Raw genomic sequence first — 23,205 nt, 5'->3', positions numbered from 1 at the left:
AAATTTTGATAAGAGATGTCACTGCATAGAAACAAGAACAAATTTTGTGAAGTAATACCTTCAAAATGTGAAAGCCAACAATGCATTTCTGTTTGACCAACACTTGGTGAATCATAGAGAGTCCATTACAATTTTCCAATTCATGTGTTCTCTGTTGGCTGTACTTAATTAAAGACAGTATAACCCGCAGTGCTAATGCTTGAGTTTCTTCACAGCTACTAAGTTCAACAACCTGAAAACAAAAAGTAGATGTTTTCCTCTTAGTCTGTTAATAGTAAAGATTTAATGTATATGATCATCTAAAATAATGTCAAATCAAGTATTTTTGATGCTTACACTATAACTTATTTGGATTTAAATGTTAATTATTAAATATTTAAAACTATGGATAAGCAAAACTGAAAATTATAAATTCCATTCTTTTTAATTTCTCAAATATAATAAAATGAACAGATAACACTGACAGCCTTAGAGATCACTAGCATCTTATACTTAGTAATCTGAAATGGGATCATAGAATTTGAGTTTTCCATGGTCGACCAAGAAACAGGCTCAAGTGCAGTCAAGAGTCAGAGAAAACCCCCATTCCCATTACTGGGAGTCCCACAGGAACACCAAAGCACAGGACCATAGGGTATATACAGAGGACCTAGTTCAGACCCATACAGGGTCTGTGTTTGTCACTTCTGTTTCTATGAGCCCCTATGAGACCTGCTCGTTGATTCTGTGGGCCGTGTTCTTATGGTACCATGTTCAGTTGTGATATGAGGGTCTGTGCCCAGACTTATTGTATCTGGTTAGGCCATGTTCAGTGGATATCGCTGAGAGGCCTGCCTTTTTTTTTTTTTTTTTTTTTCCTTAGGTAAACAGGAGGAATTGATCTGGGGGAGTCAGGATATACAGTATGAGAGAAGAATAAAAGTTAAAAAAAATAAGAAGCAGACCCAACAACATCATGTGTTATGGGAGACATAGAGAAGCAAAGGGTACAATGTACCATGAGGGTTCCTGTGAAGTGTAAAGATAAAGGCAAAAAGAAAAGCCACATTTTGTGCCTAGTAGCATACTTCAACCAGTGCCTCTGACTTATAAGGACCAGGCATGATTAGTACAATAAACGACAAAGACAAGGTTCAGATTTCTGTTGCATACATTCAGGATTTTGCTCAGCAACCACGTCTGACCCCTCTGTTGGCTTAAGGAAGGCTGCACTAAGAAGGTAGCCTGAAGTGAAAGGCATACTTGGCCTGAATATGGGGAACATAGGGACATGGTGAATGGGCACAGGGCACATCTAGAAAGGCACAGGCCTATACTTGGAACACCTAAAGGTTCACATTTCTGTTTGGCTTAAACAAACTAGGCTTAAAAGACAGGCTGTTTATATAAGGCTTTTAAGAAAAATACATTTTATCTTTATAGGAAGCAGAAGAATACTGAACACATTTTAAATTTAAATGTGAAAACATACTTCAAAAGTCTATTAGCAAGATCATAAATATATGCACAGTAGAAATTAAATGTTTTCTTCTATGATCCAATTATATTTACTACCTAGATAAAAAGGGAAAAAAGGACATACATTTTGAACGTGAAAGGAGATCACAAAAATCTATTCACCTAGATACTAGATGGGGAAAAGCAGTAGGAGGATGAGTGACAAGACAGGAAACACATTAGGGTAGAGAAGATGCTAGCAAGACCTTTATTAAAACTTTAACAAGAACAAATGCTGGGGCTCAGTAGGTAAGAACACTGTTATTCCAGAGGTCCTGAGTTCAATTCCCAGCAACCACATAGTGGCTCACAACCAGCTGTAATGAGATCTGGTGCCCTCTTCTGGTGTGTCTGAAGAGAACTACAATGTACTCACATATATAAAATAAATAAATAAATCATTTTTTAAAAAACGAGCAAATGCTGGTGCATCCTTTGTTGCAAAATTAGATCAAAGGTGGCCTCATTAAAGGAAGCAAGTCCCTGAAGGGCATACTGTGAAAATCTGATGATGTTTTAGAAATACACTTAAGGATAAAATAAAATGACATTCTAAGGATAAAGGAAGATCAACATTGCCTTAAACAGGGTTATAGACCTGAGGAAGTAGAAATTATATGTAGCAAAACAAGGTTATTTGTGTCCAAATTGTGTTTTTCAGCAAACCTTAAAATAGGAAGTATTGAATTATGGACTGCTCATTCTCTATCAGGAAAGATGCTCTTCCTGCCTGTGAGCAGCTAAAGAGAGAAGATAAATAAAATGATGCTTATAAACAAAGTTTTCTCTCTCTTTTTTAAAAAAAAAAGAAAACATCTTGAATTTAGAGAGATAACTCAATGGTTAAGGGAGCTTGCTGCTTTTTCAGAGGACTTGAGTTTGGTTCCCAGCACCCAGGTCAGGTGACACACAAGCTTCTACCAGTATATACACATGTTATGTGAATACACACACAAACACATACACATAATTAAAATAGATTAATCATTTCAAATCATTTCTTTCAGGCCGGGCGTGGTGGTGCATGCCTTTAATCCCAGCACTCGGGAGGCAGAGGCAGGTGGATCTCTGAGTTCGAGGTGAGCCTGGTCTACAGAGTGAGTTCCAGGACAGCCAGGGCTATACAGAGAAACCCTGTCTCAAAAAACCAAAAAAATTATTTCTTTCATATCATTATTATAGCATATATTTTTCTTTCCAAAGACAATTTAAAAACTCACATATTTAACATTTACTTGTTCCAATTATATTTGTGGATAGTAGAAAACTTCTAAAATCTTCAAAAATTAAAATAAACCCTTTTCACCCATGGCTGAAAGCTTAGTATCAGCTGCAATATATGATAATTTTTTGTCTTAAAGTTTTACAAAGTATATTTGCGCATAGTTTTTTGGTATTCTATAAGAAGCCTTACAGTTTATCACTAAAGAGATGGAGCTTCTGTTCAGAGAAAACTATGACTATGACTCTTACCCTAGCAAAGAGAAAAACAAATACGCTAGCCCCACCAATCTCATGCAGAAGGCCCTGGATGGTTTTACATTCCGTAGGCTGGAGGCTTTTGAGTTGAGAAGGTTCTAGCAAGATGCTCTGGGCTTCCTTTGAGCTGAAGGGTCTTTGAGAGGGCTGAGTTTTCACTTGGCCCTTGAGTCGAATCACTGGTTCATAGATGGTGTACTGAGCAGGACAGTAAGTTGTATAAACAACTGAAAGACTTTCCTAAAACACAAACATTTCATTTAGTGACAAAACAGTTTAAAATGTTACCTATCAACTAGCAGATATTTCACTTAACTAATTTTTATTTTTTATTTTTTAAAAGATAGCCACAAATAAAGATAGACAGAGAGGCACAGCTGCCTCTCACAACAGCACTGACCAGTTAAACTGTGACCAGTGACATGAAGCACAACTGAGGAGTCTGCCTTTGATACATCCAGAATCAACATGAAATTAAAACATAAATACTACTAGCTAGGGCTAAGCCCTTTTCTCATTATTCAGAGAATGTATTATTAGTACCATAATCAAACTCACATAGATAAGACCTTATATATTTAATACAGGAGAATTAAGTCTTCTGCCATGGTTAACTTGTTTTTGGCACTGTTCTAAATTCTTAGAAATACCTGGACTCTAGGCTAACTTACCCAAGTTTTTATTTTGGATTTGCTCATAGGCTGCCTACTTAGTTAAATGTGTCTCTGAGGGAAGAAAAGAATGTAGTAGTCAGAGGGGATTGGAGGACACCAGAGTATGGCCCACTGAATCAACTAAACAGGGCTCACAAGGGCTCACAGAGACCAAAATAGCAAGCATAGGGATTGCATAGGTCTGTACCAGATCTTCTGTGTATATATTAAGGCTGTTAGCATGACATTTTTGTGGGACTCCTAATAGTAGGAGAGGGAGTGTCTCTGACTCTCCTGCCGGCTCCTCAGACTCTTCTTCCTATTGGGTTATCTTAGCCAGCCTTGATATGAGGGCATTTGCTTTGTCCTAGTATATTTTGTTTTGTCCTCTTTGGCTGTTCTGTCTTTCAAGCCTACTCTTTTCTGAACAGGAACAGACAGGGAGTGGATCTGGGGGAGAGAGAAGATGGGGGAGGGTCATTAGAAGGAGTGGAAGGAGAGGAAACTGGTTGGGATGTACGGTATAAGAGAAGAATCTATTTTCAATTTTAAAAAGGAATATCTCTGAATAGATTTTTCTTTCATTAGAACTAAGTTTCACACTGTCATGATAAGTAAATAAAATTAAGTCAAATTTTTCCTTTCACAGATAGTAGTTTCAACCAACACTGGTCCATGTCAAACTTCTCTGATCTACTACTCACAGAAGTCAAAGAGAATCCTAGGATTTGGTCACTTATAAGAAGTCATAGAAATTTACGTAGTCCCATTAAGCATAGAACATGTCTTATTTACAGTCCAGTATAGCTGACTGGTGCTATTAACAAGAATCCCCACCAGTAGCTCTTGAACTGTGCACTGGTAGGGCAAAATTAAAGAATAATGTGAAAAAGTAATAGGGAACAAATAGCAATACTTTGAACAGGAAATGCCTACTTTACATTGATATTAATGAGTAAATAATGTAAACCATGAATACATGTTACTAAATTTTAATCTGTGTGTGTGCACATATACATGTTGCAACATGCATGTGGTTTTCTGTCTAGCTTTACATGGGTCCCAGGGTTCAAGGTGAGCCCACACACACAAGGTCAGGCTTGCACAACAAACCTTTGTACCCACTGAACCATCCCATAGTCTCTTAATACATGCAATTACAGCTAATATTATAAGTGAATATTTGTATTTCTTTCTCTTTTGTTGCATTTTTCTTTTTTTTTAATTAGGTATTTTCCTCATTTACATTTCCAATGCTATCCCAAAAGTCCCCCATACCCTGCCCNCCCCCCCACCCCTACCCACCCACTCCCACTTCTTGGTCCTGGCATTCCCCTATACTGAGGCATATAAAGTTTTCACGACCAATAAGTATGAAAAGAAATATAACATGATATTTTAAAAAAACTATATCAAGCTGAAAGTGTTGTATCTTCAATGTATCGTAAACAAAAGATTATTAGGTATAAAATAAACAGCTGATAAAATTGCTATATAAATATAATTTCAAACAAATAAGAATATATACACCTAAAGCATGAAACAAGATTAATAGGATATTAAAGTGTTTCATAAATTCTTTTAATAAAAAACTCCACATTCTAAGAAAAGAACAAAATTAAAAACTTTAGGAATCTAACTCACTGCTAATTATACATTCCAATGAACATACCTACAGAAACCTATGACGCTAAAACTTACAATTAAGAGACCAATATCCACTTCTTTCTTGGTCATAAAAAGGTCTCTGATTTCATCACATCTCAAAATTTCTTTATTAATGTATTTGGAGTAGTCAATCACTGGCTTTCCGTATTTACATGGCATGATGGATGTGTAGTTGGGTCCACAAGCATACAGGAAAAAGGCCTCTTGTGAGCCAATTTTAGCTCCTGGATAAACAGAAAAGTAGAACTCATCATTTAATGCATTTCAAGTAGAATTTTTCATAAACAGCAAGAAAATGAGGTTCTCTCTCTCTCTCTCTCTCTCTCTCTCTCTCTCTCTCTCTCTCTCTGTGTGTGTGTGTGTGTGTGTGTGTGTTTGACAGATTCTTTCAGTTCTTTACTGTATCTTACAAAACTCAAAGGCTCAGTTTCCACATAAGTGTAAAGGACACTGACCTATGTAGACTATGTTAAAGACCTTACACAGATATAAAGTAAACTCGGAAGCTTTTGATAATTTTTTTGTTGTTGTTTCTTAAGATGGTGTGAATTTTAATCTAACCACATTTAGGTTTGTTTTGCTATTTTCTTTTTGGTTTTTTTTTTTGGGGGGGGGGTTGTTGTTGCTGTTTAAGATCTATTTTTATTTTTATTAAGATTTATTTTTATGTGTATGGGCATTTTGCCTGCAGTAGTGCCTGGTGCCTGTGAATTTAGAAGAAGGCATTGGATCCCCTGGAACTGGGGTTGCATATGGTTGTGAGCCACCATGTGTGTGCTGGGAACAGAACCTGATCCTCTGCAAGAGCAAGGAGTGTTCCTAACTTCTAAACCATCCATCCACCATTACCATCGCCACCACTACCCTCCGCTTTGTGACAGACTCTTGTTGTTGTTGCTGTTTTGACTTTTTGAGACAGGGTTTTTCTGTATAGCCCAGCCATCCTGGAACTAACTCTATAGACCAGGCTAGTCTCAAATTCAGAAATCCGCCTCCCTCTGCTCCCAAATGCTGGGACTAAAGACGTGCACCACCACTGCCCAGCTGCTTTTTTGTTTGTTTGTTTTCCTCTTTTTTAATAAATGAGGACCTTAAAAAATTGACGAAAACTCTTTCTTGGTACATTTCATTTTAAATGAAATTAGATTGATGCCTTTATTTTCTCTTATCTAAACACACTCCAAATGCTACCATGTGCCAGGCTTAATATATTTCATTGCTTTTGCAAAAATTCACTATTTGGATAGAATGTACTAAAATCACGAATAGAAGAGGGACAGGAGAAGGAGCTTCATGGTTAAGAGCGCTGACTGGCTCTGCCGAGGGCCTGCATTTAACTCCCAGCTCTTACATGGCAGCTTACAACTTCCTGTGGCTCTAGTGACCCAGGATCTGACTTCTGTGGGCACCAGGCATATATGTGGCACACAGACACATAAGCAGGCAAAACACCCACACACACATTAAAAGCCATAAATAAGATTTACATAAATAGGTTTCCTAGTTATGTCATTGTACTTCCTAAGCAACGCTGATTAAGTGTATGGGCTGAGGTTAGAAACTATATCTCCATATCACTTAGCAACTGTAAGAAAACATTCTGTAACAAAAACAGTAAAAGTATCTTGAACGTGAGTGTTAGAATCTTGGGACTGAAGTACCTACTAAACAAAAGTCAAGAAGGAGAGACCAGGATTGCTCTCAGGTTAATTTATGTAAGATGAGTTAATTTAAAGTTTGTAAATGTTTCATGGGGGAAAACATACCATTGAAGAGGAGCAAGTTCCCGAGGGCCCATTTTCCAGCTAATTGCAGAAACTCTTCTTGGGATGTTAAGCAATGACCAATCATGCAAAATGTTTTATTGCTGTCTGATGATAAGCTTGTTTTTCTTGGAAGCACAAAATCCAAGATGACATCAGTCTTCCTACATTAAAAACAAAGGTTAAATGAATGATATGTAGGAATACCATGAGCATTTAATACGGGGAGGTTCCTGAACTTCTCTAGGCCCTGAGTTGTGTTATAGACAATGGAAGGGAAAAGAGGGTAGCCTCTGTCTCTTGGTCAGAGGTGCAGGCAGCAGACAATACCTGCAGAACAGATGCCCAGCGATCCTACATATTGCCAGGGAAGAAAAAACACATTTGCTCCACACTCTTTGTCTCCTGGCTCCCACGCATGCCCCTTCCTGGCATTTGCTCCACGCTGTCTTTGTGACCTGCCTCCTGCATGTGTGCCTCCTTGGCTTACAGAACAAAGTAATAATCTCTCCTTATTTTGTCAAAGTCTCACATCTTGGCGATGATTTCTAATGCTCCATGAGGGTTGGAATCAGTTTCCAAATGTTCCCAACTTTTTCTGTATTAAACGCTAAAATACCAGTGTTTTTGTATTTTGTTTTCTAATGCTAAAGATTACAGAAATTTTGTTTGTTCTGTTTCTCTGTAAAGGCTGGTCAAGAACTCTTATGTAAAACAGAACTGGGACAGGTAAAAGTAGGGTTTTCTCAGAGAGAAACACAAAGGCTGACGGGACTCCATCACCTGAAGACACTGCAAAGTGCAAGTCCACCCCTGTTTCAGGAATGCCTTAAACTCCACATTAGGGCAATGAGGATGACCTATCAAGGCAAAGTCTAAAATTTTGAAAATGGAGACTTACATGGATAACTCACTTTAAGAAATTATACCTTTTTAATACATCTATTTTAAAACTTTAGTATCTGATTCACATTTAGTAAATAAAACCAATTATCCTATAGTAACATTTTTCATTTTTAAAATCAAATTTTCGTATATATGTGTGTATATTTCTGTGTCCATATGTACACTAAGTTTCAATACTTGTAGAAGTCAATTCTCTCAACTGAGTTACAGGAATCAAACTCAGACTGTAAGGCTTGGTGACAAGAACCTTTTCCTGCTACGCCATCTCATCAGCTCCAAGAGGAATACATTATACACATACATACAAATACATATATATGTGAGTATTTTATATATATATATGTATGTATATATATATATAATAAAAGGAAATAAAAATTTATATATATATATATATTTTTATATATATATGGAAAGAAATGAGATAATATGACTGCTTCCTTTCTGGACTAATAAATGGCCACAATTAAAACACTACTGCCACCTTGTGGCATTATGATTTACTTTTCTTTTTTCTTTTTATTAGATATTTTCTTCATTTACATTTCAAATGCTATCCCAAAAGTCCCTATACCCTCCCCCCCCCGCCCTGCTCCCCAACCCACCCACTCCTGCTTCCTGGCCCTGGCATTGCCCTGTACTGGGGCATAGAACCTGCACAAGACAAAAAATACGGCAAGATGAATGTAAAATAAACAATAAATACTAAGCATATCTCTGCCACACACTCTTGTGTGATTTTGGTGCTAATAAGCTATTTTTCCAGTGTTGTTATGCTTTTTTGTTTTTGTTTGTTCATTTCTCTAAGGTGGTCTCCCTCTATAGTCTAGACTGACCTTGAACTCACAGCAATCCTCCTGTCTCAACTTCTACAATACTGGAATTACAAGTGTGAGTCACTATGCTTAGCTTGCTATTTTTTATTAAAATAACTTCTTGAAATGCATTCTTTGTAGGAAAACAATACATAGCTTCTAAAGTAACAAAGAATCAAATTTAAATCAACAAAATAATACTGCTGACCTTTGTCACCTGTTCATTGATCTGTTAACTAATGAAATTAACTTCTACCAACTGGTAAAAAAAATGTCTTCAAAGCAAAGTAAATTAGTAAGTGGGAAAGGAAGGAGAGAGCAATGTGTGAGTCAAGAGACTGTACTCACTGACTGCAGAAGTACTCATGACAACCTCCTCTCTCACTCTGAAAGTGCCTAGGAACTAGTGTACGGTCCTATAGCCATCAAACATCCTGAGGAAGAAAGGGCTGAAGGAGCAGCATAGTACACAGGATGATCACCATCTAGGCTCAGAGCTTCAAGTATTGCCTACACTGCTCCCATGTAGCACAGCTCCAGGCAAGTTTCATTATCCCACTCCAGGTCTCAGTTGAGCCATGTAAAATAGTCAAGTCAATAACATACCTACTTCATAGTGAAGTATATCCCATAGAGAGGGACAAAATGAGGCACAGTGCAAAGACGCAATACAATGACGGGCAGTTGTTACTAGCTTAAGGAATGAGGAGATTGCTCAAGAAGAATGGGGTCCATATCCAGCTCTAAGAGTTCCAACCCAGTGTCCAGAAAATAAATTTATATTGGGTATAGCTGCCATTCAGGCCTAGTCAGTTAGGAATACTGTTTTGAAGATAGACTTTCTTCAATAAATCAACAAAACTAAACTTGAGTTTAACTTCCTGTAGCAGACATCATAGACTACCCCAAAGCCATTCTTCTTTCTCTCTCTCAGTGATTGAAAGCTGATGGTTGAAAGTAACCGGTGCTTTCAGTCTCCTACAGCAGTGCTGTGTCTAACACACAATAATTCCTTGATAAATACCTGACAAAATTCACTTAATTTGTGCTAAGGATATATATGACTTCAGTGAACTAATCTCTCTTGAGTAATTTTTGAGAGGATTAGGAGGCAACATATATAAAACACCTAGCAAAAGGTCTAACAACTATATGACACATAACAAACTTTTATAAAAAAGTAAATTATAACTGTCAGCTTGTCACTCACTCTTGCCAAGCTTTTTTCCCATCTTTTCTACCTATTTCTCTTTCTCATGACTCAACTGAGACTCCTTCCAGCCACCTTTATAATTTGTGCTGGTTAGTTTTTGACAGCTTGGCAAAGTCACCCAGGAAGAAGGAGTCTCAGTTAAGGAACTGCCTTTATGAGACTAGCCTGTTGGCATGGATGTGGGATGTTTTCCTGATTGCTGATTAATGGAGGAGGACCTGCTATGCTGCAATACCTATAGGCAGGTAGTCCTGTGCTGGATAAGAAAGGCAGCTGAGCAAGCCAGGGGTCAGCATTCCTGTGTTCTCTGCTTCAGTTCCTGCCTGAACCCATAAACCAAATAAATCCTTCTCTCCCCGAGTTGTTTTTGGTTAGTGTTTTATTAGAGCAAACTAGGGCACAGTTCATTCAGGGTTAATATCTTCATTAAGATAGTCTACAAATGTTTATTAATTTGGTTGTGAAGTCTATGTGGCAAAAGTCATGCAGTATTCTACCTGAATCTGTCACATTGTATAGTTCTAAGACCCAATCTAAGTCTATTACCAAGTATAAATGCTTTATATCCTCTAGCCATTTAATTTTTTTTCTACCCAACTTAATTTAGGTATTAGCCTTCTTATTCAATTAATTTAAAGAACTTCTAGTGGATACATTCTTGTAACATATGGGTTTGAGGGACAATATTACATCTCCAATAATTGCTTACCTAGTATATATCGATCATAAATATATAATGCCCAGGTTTCTAGTTTGCTCCTCATACCTAAATAGAGTCATCCATAGTATTCACTGGAGGTGGGTTGCAGGCATCCCACAGATACCAAAAGCTAAGAATATTCAAATCCCTTCTAGAAAATACCATATTTACATATAACTTACACATAGCCTCTTAGATAAGTTAAACTATCTTTAAGTTACTTGTAACACCTAAAATAAATGCCTTATAAATAGCTGTTATGCTCTATTGTCTAGAGAATAACCAGAAGACAATACTATAAATGTCTCAATATTCTCAATATTTCCAGTTTAATGTTGGCTGAACCTTCACAAGCAGAATTCATGGACAATTTTCAAAAGTTATGTCTATGGAAGACTTCTGTACTGAAGTGATAAACAGGGAAAAAAAAATCCAATGCCGGGCAGTGGTTGTACACGCCTTTAACCCCAGCACTTGGGAGGCAGAGGCAGGTGGATTTCTGAGTTCGAGGCCAGCCTGGTCTACAAAGTGAGTTTCAGGACAGTCAGGGCTACACAGAGAAACCCTGTCTCAAAAAACCAAAAAAAACCACAAAAAACAAAAAAACAAAAAACAAAAAAAAAGAAAGAAAAAGAAAGAAAAGAAAAGAAAAAAAAAAAGGAATCCAGTTTTTATATAAATTTCTGTTAATACATATTAAATTTTACCTAGTTTGCAATGTTTCAGGAATGAAGACTAAAACTGAAACTGAAACTGTAACTGAGAAGCATATCTCTGAGAATGCTTCTTACCTCTGCCCAGAGACCCATATGGAGATTTCCCCATGGACATTCTTTTTCCCTTGAGGATGCTGAATATAGGTAAGTACTAAGTGTTGCCATTTGCTTGGAAAGAAAATGTTCTCCTGTGATTCCGCCTGTGCTAGTGAAACAGCTTTCGTGTCATCATTTGAGTCCATGCACACACTGCAGAAAAAAGTCACAGATCAAAAACATGACAATTCTGACCTTAATAGTTAACACATATGCTGCAACTGTCATGATCAATATGTGAGATTAAAAGTAACTTCTATTTTAAAACAAACCAACTGAGAAAGTCAGTGTGACTTTTACATTACATCTGCTTCCTCAATTTATAAACTAAAATGGATTAGATTCATTGACTGATGTTAATAACTTGGGCAATAATTTCTATAAAGGCAGTTTCTACTTAATATACTCATTGTCTATTTTAGAAATTATAATGTAATATTTTGTTCAAGAAGCTAATACATACTGTAATAAATGTATAAATGCCAGAATGCATTGGATGCTAACTTTCTTTACAAGATTACTGAAAGTATAAGGAGAAAATGTATGCAGAAAACACCTAATAACATTTATAATATCTACAAAACACAAAATCTAAATACCATACAGACTTTTGACTTTTAGGAAGATAATATGTAATATACATTAAACTAGTAAATTGCTGTGTCCTGTTTGAACTCATGGAGAAGCTGTCTCTGGAAGCAGGATAAACACCACACCCCTATTCAAACCCAAGCATGCTTGTCTCAAAGTGTCTTCTAAGCTTCTTGTCCAGGGACAGGCTGGCCCCTTCACCCTGTGATAGGGAAAAAGGAGAACAAGAAAACAGAACAAGAATAAAAGTATTGTGCCCTTAAGGACACAAGGAGAGAGTACTGTTTGAGTAAAAACCGCTAAATAGAGAAACACTGTCCCATAGACGTTACTATCCTTATTGCATGGCATAACAATGGTTGTACTGGTTTAGGGAACTGGAAGGTCGTGCATGGAGAGCATCCTCTCTCTGCCTACGAGCCATGAAACCAAGACTGCCAGTATGACTGTCTTCAGCAGGACTTCTCCAGTCATGTCTGCTGGAGGTCTAGGCACCTGATTTGTTTGGCATATTATGCTATCTCTGTACTGCTAGATAGAATCCACGTGCTGCTGATAATTGTTCTTTTAATTTTTCTGTAATGATGTCTAATAACAGATTTTTATTATAAATATTATTTGATAAATTCTTAAGTAATGATATATTTGCTAAGAGTTGAGAATAATCAATACCGAAAGATAAAAGTGCCACTGTGGGGATCAGCCCACACTTGGATCATCAATGCTTTGGACCCCAGTGAAATCAAATGAATACAGCCATCTTCTATGAGTCTGTCACCAGGATTGATGGATTCTGTAACTTCTGGTCTATCACCTTCTGTGAGAAAAAAATGTTAGAATCATCAACAAAATAGTTCATACAATCTTTATGGAAAAGTACATTTTAAAGAATACAATGTATGTTGGTTTATTTGTAACAGATCATTTACACCAAAGGCTTAAACCTGTTCCAAACAACTGTATTTAAAGGTTACATGTTAACCTCAAAAGAACACAGTGGGCTAAAAAAAAAAACCCAAAACAAAAAAACTCCAGTGTTTTAAAAGTTATTAAATGCTTTAAACTACAAGGCCTGAGGGTGCTAAAGGACCATCATCAGCCACACTCTATACCAAGGTTCTGCTTCTGTTGGATTGGGCCACTCTAACACAACTGACCATGGCCCAGGGAGCACATGCCATCAACAGATGCCTTGCACTAAAAAAATTGTTACAAAGGCATGATCTATAATATTATTAATACTCTTCTTAGAAAAGCTGCAGTGCTCAAATGATCATTATTTAAGGTAGTGAACAACCTTGAAATAAACATGCTAAGGGATGCCAAAACCCTGAATCACAGTTTGTCTCCTCTGAGAGAAGTGTTTATGGCTTTGGGCTCACTGGTTATCCCTCCCAATGGCATCTTCCTACTTAAATCTTGAGTTACCTGTATACTCCCATTATCTGTGACAGCAATGGCAGGTGGAATATGTTCGATAAGCTATTTGTCACTATGATGTGACTTTGTTAAACTAAGCTAAGATGCACTAAAATAAACAGTGCATGTCCAAAAGCTCAGACTTTAAAAAAGAGGAACATTATCAATTATTAGGGTATATAAATATTAGCCACCATTTTTAACAGGTTAAAAAAATACACAGCCAGTTTCTAAGACTACTTCCTCTAGCTGCTGTATGACTTAAGAACTGTTGATTGCTTAAAAAAGAAGAGAACAAAAACAAAATTCAATTTCAATACATCCTAACAGCAGTTCTTCAGTTACAAATGAACTCTGTTCTAACTTTGGACTGTTACATATAAATGATCAGGGACAGTAACTAGAAGGGGCCATTGGTGTAAGACACAGAAGGAGAACTTAAAATAAAATGGCTATAGGGTTTTATTTATCACTATCTAGTATCAGAAGCCACACTAACACAGTCATGGGACTGGTAACTTCAACAGCTGTTGCAGAAATAGAGCATCCCCACTTCCCTATCTAAAGTTTAGAGTCAATGAAGATTTCAAGGCTGTTTGAAAACTCAGGCTTTGGTAATTCAGTAGTGAAGTAGGACCTTTAAGGTGGATAACACTTAAAGAATACATTAAAATACTGCCAGATATGCTTAAAGCTCAGGCAAACAGCTATTTGAAGAATCTTAGTGTATAGGTCAGACCCTTCCATCATACCTGCTCCTTCAAAACTGCCGTCTTCTAGAACTGATGGTTTGTTTCTTTTCTTTACTCTTTTCCCCCTTTCTGCAGCACTCTCGTATTCATGGATGTATTCCACATTAAACCACAGAGAAACACTAAATCCTTCTGACAGGTGTGGCCAGCAGTTCTGTCCCAGCAATGGCAGGTGGATTGGGGCTATATGCCAAGAGGAAAGCAGCCTACAGGGAAACCTCTCTCTATCAGCCTCTTTCTTGCCTCGGGAAATCCGTGTTCTTCTCAATAAGCCTAAGGCTTTACTGTTAAGAATCCCAGGAGGTTTCTGTGATAAGACACCATTGCTTAAACTCGGGGTATGCAGGAAAGGAAAGGTCAGACACTGTGAAGGGCTCATAGTAAAATCACTTTCAACAATTTTGTGAATACCAAGGAGAAGAATTTCCTAGAGAAAAAGAAAAGCAAGTAGAAGTTTACAGTCTTATAACCCAGATACATAATAACCTAAAATTTCAGGTTATAAGAAAAAATACAAACATACCTATGTATAATAGATTTAATTATTATGCAATTTCTCAATAAATTTGGTTTAAATTTTGGTATTTATGTTATAAATCTACTATTTATGAGTAGCTTTTAAGTAGTATAAGTGAAATACATTAATTATATGAGGAACTATTTCTATAAAACAAGGTTATCACTTCCTATGGTATTTCTCTCAAAACTATTTTTAAGATTTATTTTTATTTTTAAAGTGTGCACATGTGAGTGTGTGCCTGCCTGCCTGCCTGCCTGCACAGGAGCCTGAAAGGGCCAGGAAGTAGGCTCAGATCCCTTGGAGCTGTAGTTGCAGGGGTTTGTAAGATGCCCTGCATAGCTACTGGGATCTGAACTCAGGTCTGCATGACTGAGCAGCAAGTACTCTAACCACTGAGGCATCTTTCCAGTCCTATAACTCAAGTATTTTTAAGTGACGAATACAACCTTACAATTCTCCAGATCCCTAAATGATATTATACAATGATCAACTACATAAATTTGAATGTTCACACTCAATTAACAATAACAATTTCATAATTATATAACAACAATAATAACTATTATTATTGTTTCACTTGTTTTTCCCCCTGGCCAAGAAAAATTTCTTTCATTTGGTTTTGGTGAACTGAAGTAATGTTTTACGGTTTTACTCATCATAATTATAAGGTTTTTGTTTAAATGGAATACAGAAAAGGTAAAGATGTAATGTTAAAATGTACACTTAATTTAAAAAAGAAATAATCTATCATACAGCCAATCTCTCAAATGACCCACACTGGTATCCACAGAGCTTCCATGGGGACTGGAGACTTAAATGGGTGGTGAGGCGGGCAGTGAAGTGGACAGAGCAGTGTTCATCCTTCTTCACATAGCCTTGATGTTTTGTGATTAATTTGTAGATTCTTCCAATCAAGACTGCTTTACAAAAATGGGTTCCCTGCTTAGAGCCATTAGGCTACAGCAATGGGAAGTAGAATGCTCAACTAAAGAACAGATAATGATTCTTTAGAGAAAGGAAACATCTGGGATGGTTGTTGTGATTCATAATTACATTTTCTTTAGTAATTAAAATCACAGCATTTCTCAAGCAGAAAGGCTGGAGTTGACATTGGGCTAAAGGCATCTTGTTAGTCCAAATCAAAGTAAAATCAAGATATATACAGATACTATAGCTGAATATGTCAAACATAAAACATGGTACTGGGCTAAATAGTAATTACAATAGCAAGAGCTAATGGTTTACAAATTAGTGAAAATACATTATATTAAGGAATTAGTGAAAATATAAAAATTCTAGCATAATTACTGTACAAGGAGATTTCTCCAGAAATATTCTCAAAAGAAGAGTTAAGTCTTCTGAACACGTCCTTGCACTCATCAGAGATACCAAGAGATCCACCAGTACTCTCTGGCATGCTAAAGTTAAAAAGAAGAAAAAAATTAAAGGAAGATAATAATCAAATTTCACTGAAAGAAGTACAAAACTATAATCATATACTGAATGATTATAAACAACAGAGTTAGTAATCACAAAAATTGCTGAAGAAATAGCAAGATAACTAAAGGCAAATGAACTAACACTAATAAAATGGAAATTGTTTAGGTTATAACTACTACATCTTACATGGAACTTAAATGACAGATGTAAAATAGAAAAGATTATATAAATATCACAAGCTGTTTTGTTTGATCATTTTCATCTACTAGAGAGTCTAGCATAAAGTATAAGCAATGGTACACTAATTCATAAAAATCCATAAAGTAACAATTTGTAGATTGTTTTAACAGTGTTTCAAGTATATTTGTTCATGTATGTTTCAGCTGCTCCTCACTCAAAACAGAAAACAGAAATTATGCTCTATAAAGCAGACATGACAAAAACAATACTGCTGTAAAACCTGAGATGTATCTTAAAAGATCGGAGGTTTAAGACTAGAGACCCCTTTTAAGTAACCTGCTTCATGAAGGCAATGAGCAGACAGGATAGTGTAAGAGAAAGTGTTTCTGAAAGGACCACTTACAAGGATACCATAAATTGGCCTGGCCTTCACCCTGCAGGTAATTAATGGAAGTCCCTTAAAGGGTTTTGAAGAAAAAAGTAGCACAGCCAAAATGTGTTTAGATTTTTCTTAAAAGTTCAAAATGGACAGGTTTCAGTGTGAGTGTGCAAATAGATACACACAAATAATAATTTTTTAAAGACAGAAAATAATCAAGCAAAAGGACTCATAACTATAAAATAGGTGTGGTGGTTTCAGTGAAAATGGCCTTGGTAGGGTCATATGTTAGGTGAAACTGTTTGAGAAGAATTAGGAGGTGCGGCCTTGTTGGCAGAAACATGTCACTAGGGGTGGGTTTTGAGATTTCAATATCCCATACCTTTCCCAGTTCTCCCCACCCCACCTCTCTCCCTCTCTCTCCCTTTCTCCCTCGCTCTCTATCCCTCTCCCACTCTCTTTCTCTCTCCCTTGCCTCTTGCTTATGGATCACATGAAAGCTCTTGGCTACTGCTCCAGAGCCATGCCTGCCTGCCAACTGCCATGCTCCCTGTCATGACAGCCAAGGTTTCACCCTTAGAAACTGTAAGCCTCCATTAAATGCTTTCTCCTAGAGAGAGAGAGAGAGAGAGAGAGAGATGCTTTCTTCTATAGATTGCCCTGGTAATAGTGTTTCATCACAGCAACTGAAAAGGAACAAAGACATTGGGCAGCTACCATAATTTTAAAAATGAATAAAATATTGGGATATAATTGCTTTTAAAATGTTTGACATGCATATTTCTTTACTTATTTTATGTCTATGGGTATTTTGTATGCATGTACATCTGCATAAAGAAGAGGACATCAGACAGTTGTGAGCTGCTGTGTGCTGCTAGGAACTGAACTCAAGGCCTTCAAATAAGAAGTGAGTGATCTTAACCACTGGGCACTTTCTCTCTCCAGCCCCAATGGAGTAGAACTTTTAAAGTCTCCTTGAATGTAGCACAAAAGAAGAGAAGTACATGAGATAAGATACATGGCAGGATCAACCTTCACAGCCCAATATTACAACTCATATGTAAGAAAACAAAGAGCAAAGAATATGGAGAGAAGAAAATAATTTTTAGAAATAATAAATCTTTGGGATCATAGATCAGTCTTCCCTAGGTTTGACATAAAAGGCATAGCAACAAAAGCAAGGAAATATGACAATTTATTGTAATGTATCCTGGAAGGGAAGGGCTCTTTAGGACTAAGAAGAGGATGTTAGGCAATGCCTTAGGAGAAACTGAGTGTGTTATGAGTGTTAGTAGTAATGTGCTAACAGAGGCTTGTGAGCTTCAACATGCCATACCAGTGTTAACTGTTTGTAATGGAAAGCTGGTATGTAAGAGGGTAACGTAAGGACAATATATTCATGCACTAACTAAGTAAATGGAGGGAAAATCCTTTTCCTTATAGTAAAATCCCAACTCATAAACGTACAAAGAATGCCAGAAGTACAAAATCACTATTTAGCAAATATTACAGTACTACCCTTTTCATGCATGATCACCAATAGATGATAAAAACTGCGGGCTGAAATATGAGAAAAGTGAAATTTACATACTTTCAAGTTGCCACCCATAACATACTTGCAACTTACAATAGAGAAAACCTATAGACTATCTTTACCTGAGATGGTTAAAATTAACATCCCTAATAATAAGACACAGCCATCACAAAGCTTGGATATGTTGTCCTCTAGAGGACTTAACACTAATATTGGGTATTCCTGATAAAAACGTATAACTTGAAATTAACTTGGAGGAAGGAAGCATCACAAAATCCAAATTAACATTTCACATATACTCGTCTTAACCCTCATCTATAATTTAGATCTACTGTGGGCAGAAATCATGTTCGCTTTCATCACAAATTTCTCAACTGTCTGAGAAAGAACTAAGGAGAGAACACCAGATAAAGCATCAGTATAGTGTCGAGAGCAGGTTACTGTCCTCACAAAGCTACTGAACAACTTACTGCAGGCCTTGTTATCAACATTCTGCCCCTCTACTCAAAATATTTCACTGAGTGAGCATGAGGAACAAATAGGATGATACACATAAAAACAATTTGGAAACCATGGAGCAGTATGCTAGTGGAAGACACAATGAATTCTTCACACAACAGCACAATAATTACAAAGTTATTTCCTTAAACCAGGTTCAACTCACCTTGGAAATCAGAGTTGGTTTGTGTTAAAATATTCAAGAACCCGCCTAGAAGGATTTTCACAGTTCCCTGAAGATTAAAGAGTGAAACATACAAAATTAAAACATTTGACTTCGTGTAAGCATAATATAACTGTAATGTCATAATAATTTATTTCATAAGAGCCTATGTGTATACATGTGCACGTGTGTGTGCATGTATGTGTGAGAGAGAGAAAGAGAGAAAGAGAGAGTGTGTGTGTCTGTGGGTGTGTTTTTAAATGACTCAAAAAATACTGTTATAGGATTAAATACAAGTTTTAAGATCTGCTCTCAGGATACATTACTGTTTAGCTAATGACAGTATTAATTTCATGCTACTCACTTGAGAAATATAGGATTAGATGGCTTTAGAAAATCACTGGGTTAAACATAAGAAGAAGAAGAATTGGAGCATGAGTGTAAGTACTGATTCAACATAGGACATCCTTTACCTGTTGTATGAGTAGAGAAATGTTCTTTTCCTTCTGCCTGACAATTTTCAGAAAGCTCTCAAACACATGAGCAAGCACATCAAGTTTAGCTTTGCTAGCAGAAAGCAAATTTAATCCCAGCATGCAAATCTCAGGGTATATTATTTCCCCGTGAGTGAGGTTTTCAAGTAAGTTGTTTGAAACAATCGATCCACGGAAACCTTCTGCTTCAGGTTTTAATTCTACCCCTGACAAAGTAAAGAAAAAGAACGTTTTTATTCCCGAATATGAATATTTGAACCCTAACTCATCACTTAGAACATTCAACAAAAACAGCCCTCCTTCTATGAAGATGCTCACAAAGTCTTGCCTTGCAGCATTACTGTTGATTAAAGCTTGAACAATGAAGTCTTATGGGTAGTTTAATTTTGAAAGTAATTTTGCTTCTCAATGAAACCACAAATATTACCAACAGAAATTTTCATAAACATCTGATACAAATTTAACATTCTTTTGTTGCAACTGGAAAATCTTATCTCAAACTTTCTTATCCCAAAGTATTTACATCAGAATGAAGTTTATTTTATCTGCCCCTATTTCTGTGGTAATCGTAGCCTTCATTTGTTAAATTCTAAACATTGTCTGCTTTATGACTGTCTTACTGACTGACCTCAAAATGGTCTGCTGTACTCTTTGAAAACTGTTCATCCAAGGGCTGGGAGGAAAGTGCTTGCTGCACTTTGCATGAATTCAGGTTCTTAGCATCCATGCAAAAAGCTGGGCTCTGTGCCAAGAATCAGTAACACCAGGCCTAGGACAATTGACTCCCTGGAGTTCACTGGCCAGCCAGCTTAACAGAATCAGCAAGGTTCACTAGAGACTATCTCAAAAAATAAGATCTAGGAGACAGGTAAGACGACTCAGTGGGTAAAGGCGCTCACCACGAAAGCCTTAGCAACAACCTAAGTTTGGACCCTGGAACCCATGTATAGGTGAAAGGAGAAAACTGAATTCACAAAGTTGACCTTTGGCCAAACATTCACCATGGCACAATGTATTTGTCACCCATATCACGAATATTCACACAAAAATAATAATAAGTAAACTAAAGCTTAAAAGCTAAAGCAAAAAGCCTGGCATAGAGAGAGGTACATGCCTCTAGTCCCAGCATTGGGGAGGCAGAATAGCTAGGTCTCTGTGGGTTGGAGGCTAGCTTGGTCTACAAAGTGAGTTCCAGAGCTACATGGTGAGCCCTTGTCTCAAAAACAAAACAAAACAATCAAAAACAAAACACACAAAGGAAATTTTCCTTTGTACATTATATCTAGGTTATGATAAAACTACCATTAGGTCATTATTTTTTTAAAAAAATCATAGATACCTTTCAACCCTAAAATCAGTGATTATTCCCATTCCCTCCACACAAAAGAGAAAATCAACTTCTCGCAAGAATAAACTACTGTAAACTTAAGCTAAAAGTGCTGAGAAAGTCCAAAGGTCAGTATCTGAAAAGATAGAGCCTTTATAAAACTCTTGTGGCTCAAATAATCTGAGTTAGGGTTTCTATTGCTGTAACAAAATACCACTATAAAAAGCAACTTGGGCAGGAAAGCGTTTATTTCATCTTACAATTCTCAGGTCATACCTCATCGCTGAGGAAGTAAAGCTAGAACTCAAAAGCAGGAGCCTGAAAGCTGGAACTGAAGCAGAAGCCATAGAGAAGTGCTGCTTACTGGCTTGCTCCCCCTAATTTCTATAGCCTGTTTTCTTATCTATCACAGGACTACCTACCCAAGAGCAGCACCCACAGTGAGTTGACCCTCACACCCACATCACTAAATAAACACTAAATCCACAGGCCAATCTGATGGAGGCATTTCCTCAGTTGAGGTTGTTCCCTCTTCTCAAGTGAGAGCTTGTGTCAAGTTGACATAAAACAAGCAAGCAGGCCATCATTTACATTCTATCCAACCTGCATAGCCAGCACAAAGGATCCCATGCAACACAATTCCATCCTAAGAACTGGCTAGGTTACAGAAAACAAAGGAACCTGCTGCATCTGTCACCCATGGGATGTCACTGACAGTGAGATTCCAATGTACATATCATCTCTTCAGAAAGTTTCCCTGCCCAGACATATCCCTGTAGGCACATCACCTGCTTTTCCTTGTAGTATCTACTTCTGGGTATCTCCTTTCTTACTTGCATATAAAAGAAAAAGTTTCTCCTTCATTTTTATTCTTGGGCATCTACTTGGTTTAGACAAGGGGGTTTGGTTTGGTTTTGTTTCATCCTTACAGTGCAAGGGATCAATCATATCTGGGGCTATACTCTATCTTCCTAGTCTCGATGTCACTGTTGACATTATATATTTGTAATGTCAGATTTGTTGCGATGACAAAACAAAATGATGACACAATGCCTTTTTGAAACTGTAAGGCCACAATGTACAGGCAGGATGAACCTTTTGTTTATTTACAGTTTAACTAGCAGTCCAATCACAAGCATCAGAGACATCTTACCATCGTCTTGGGTGTCAACATCCTCAGGATTGCTTTCACTATCCGCTTCATAACCTTCTTCCTCACCTAGAAGTTTCAAACTACAACACTGAGAATCCTCAGTTTCTTCTGAAAAATCTCCAGGCTGGGACAACAGTTCTTCCTCAGAGGGATGACTCTATAAGGCCAGTGTAATTCAAAGTCAACATTGCAGCACTGACTCTTTTTCTCAGTTAACAGACTACTTATCATGAAAAAGTCACTTTAAGAACTGTCTCAATATTTTATTCAAAAGAAAAAAACTTAGTAATCAGATCAGGTTAAAAAAGAAGGTATGTAAAGAAGAAAATTAACAATAGTTAACCCAAAGTAAAAGAAGCGTAACAGTAAAGTTTTTAGGGAAACTTTTTAAGTTTCAGGGAAATGAGTTTCAGGGGGAAAAAATTAAAAATAGTTACTTTAAAAGAATGTTAACAGAACTCAAAATTTCTAATGCCACCCTCTATATGAGTGCTAGTCATTTTTGTTGAGCAATTTAAAATTAAAGTCAGTAGAGAGTTCTGTTATACCAATACAACAAGACAAGACAGACAAGGTATCTAAATATAAATAATTCCTGAGTCATCATTTAATAGATTACCAGCTGCTACAAACCAGTATCTCCTTTAAAAATACTTCAGTAAAGCAAAACTGGGAACGGAGAGAGGAAAGGAGAATGCTGATACTGAGGAGGCAACTATATTGTTTCTGTTTAGATTTGAAATTTTCTAAACTGAAATGTTTTAGGGAAAAAAAGACTATCAGTAATATTATCAAACCTTAATATAGCTTGTCTTATTGGAACAGTAATCAACAAATTTCCAGGTTAGATTAACTGCTTTTCTTTGAAGCAGGACAATTGATGATTTATTTATTGTCCCTTCCAGATGATGGAGAAATTAACCAACCAAGGAATTTACCTGGTCAAAATTCATGTTCCTGTGATTTAAATCAATGCCCTGATCCCACCCCACAAGCGCCCGCTTCTGCTAACCAGACCTAAGAACACAGCACATGATTCATACCTTTTCAGTCACAGCATCACCAGGACCCAAATCTGCTGAATGATTCCCCAGGGCTACTCGAAGCAGGGCATCAAATAAAGGCTTTGCTAATTCTGTTTCTGCCACCTTTGACTGGGAAAGGTGTTCCCTCAGTTCACACAATATATTTTCCACAGACAAGCCCTAAGGTAAAATGAAAGACTAAGAATATCAATAACACACATTTA

At 36.9% G+C, this 23,205-nt stretch overlaps 1 protein-coding gene across 3 annotated transcripts in view; it reads right to left on the bottom strand.

Annotated features, from left to right (window-relative positions):
* Window positions 1-23,205, bottom strand: part of Lyst (lysosomal trafficking regulator) — a 173,671-nt gene that overhangs the window by 97,930 nt on the left and 52,536 nt on the right. For 2 of the 3 annotated variants that reach the window (XM_029468642.1, XM_021180035.2), the window contains exons 7-18: window positions 23,000-23,161; window positions 21,957-22,113; window positions 19,456-19,682; window positions 18,986-19,052; window positions 16,097-16,206; window positions 14,269-14,695; window positions 12,770-12,914; window positions 11,486-11,659; window positions 7,064-7,224; window positions 5,331-5,521; window positions 2,971-3,216; window positions 59-232 (exon numbers count right to left, since the gene is read on the bottom strand). In XM_029468642.1, coding sequence (XP_029324502.1) covers window positions 59-232; window positions 2,971-3,216; window positions 5,331-5,521; window positions 7,064-7,224; window positions 11,486-11,659; window positions 12,770-12,914; window positions 14,269-14,695; window positions 16,097-16,206; window positions 18,986-19,052; window positions 19,456-19,682; window positions 21,957-22,113; window positions 23,000-23,161 — 2,241 coding nt within the window. The remainder of the gene's footprint in view (window positions 1-58; window positions 233-2,970; window positions 3,217-5,330; window positions 5,522-7,063; window positions 7,225-11,485; window positions 11,660-12,769; window positions 12,915-14,268; window positions 14,696-16,096; window positions 16,207-18,985; window positions 19,053-19,455; window positions 19,683-21,956; window positions 22,114-22,999; window positions 23,162-23,205) is intronic. The other variant, XM_029468643.1, reaches the window with a different exon arrangement.

This window comes from Mus caroli, chromosome 13 (genome assembly GCF_900094665.2).
Source record: "Mus caroli chromosome 13, CAROLI_EIJ_v1.1, whole genome shotgun sequence".
NCBI classification, from domain to species: domain Eukaryota; kingdom Metazoa; phylum Chordata; class Mammalia; order Rodentia; family Muridae; genus Mus; species Mus caroli.
This window is presented reverse-complemented; position numbering and strand designations above follow the sequence as displayed.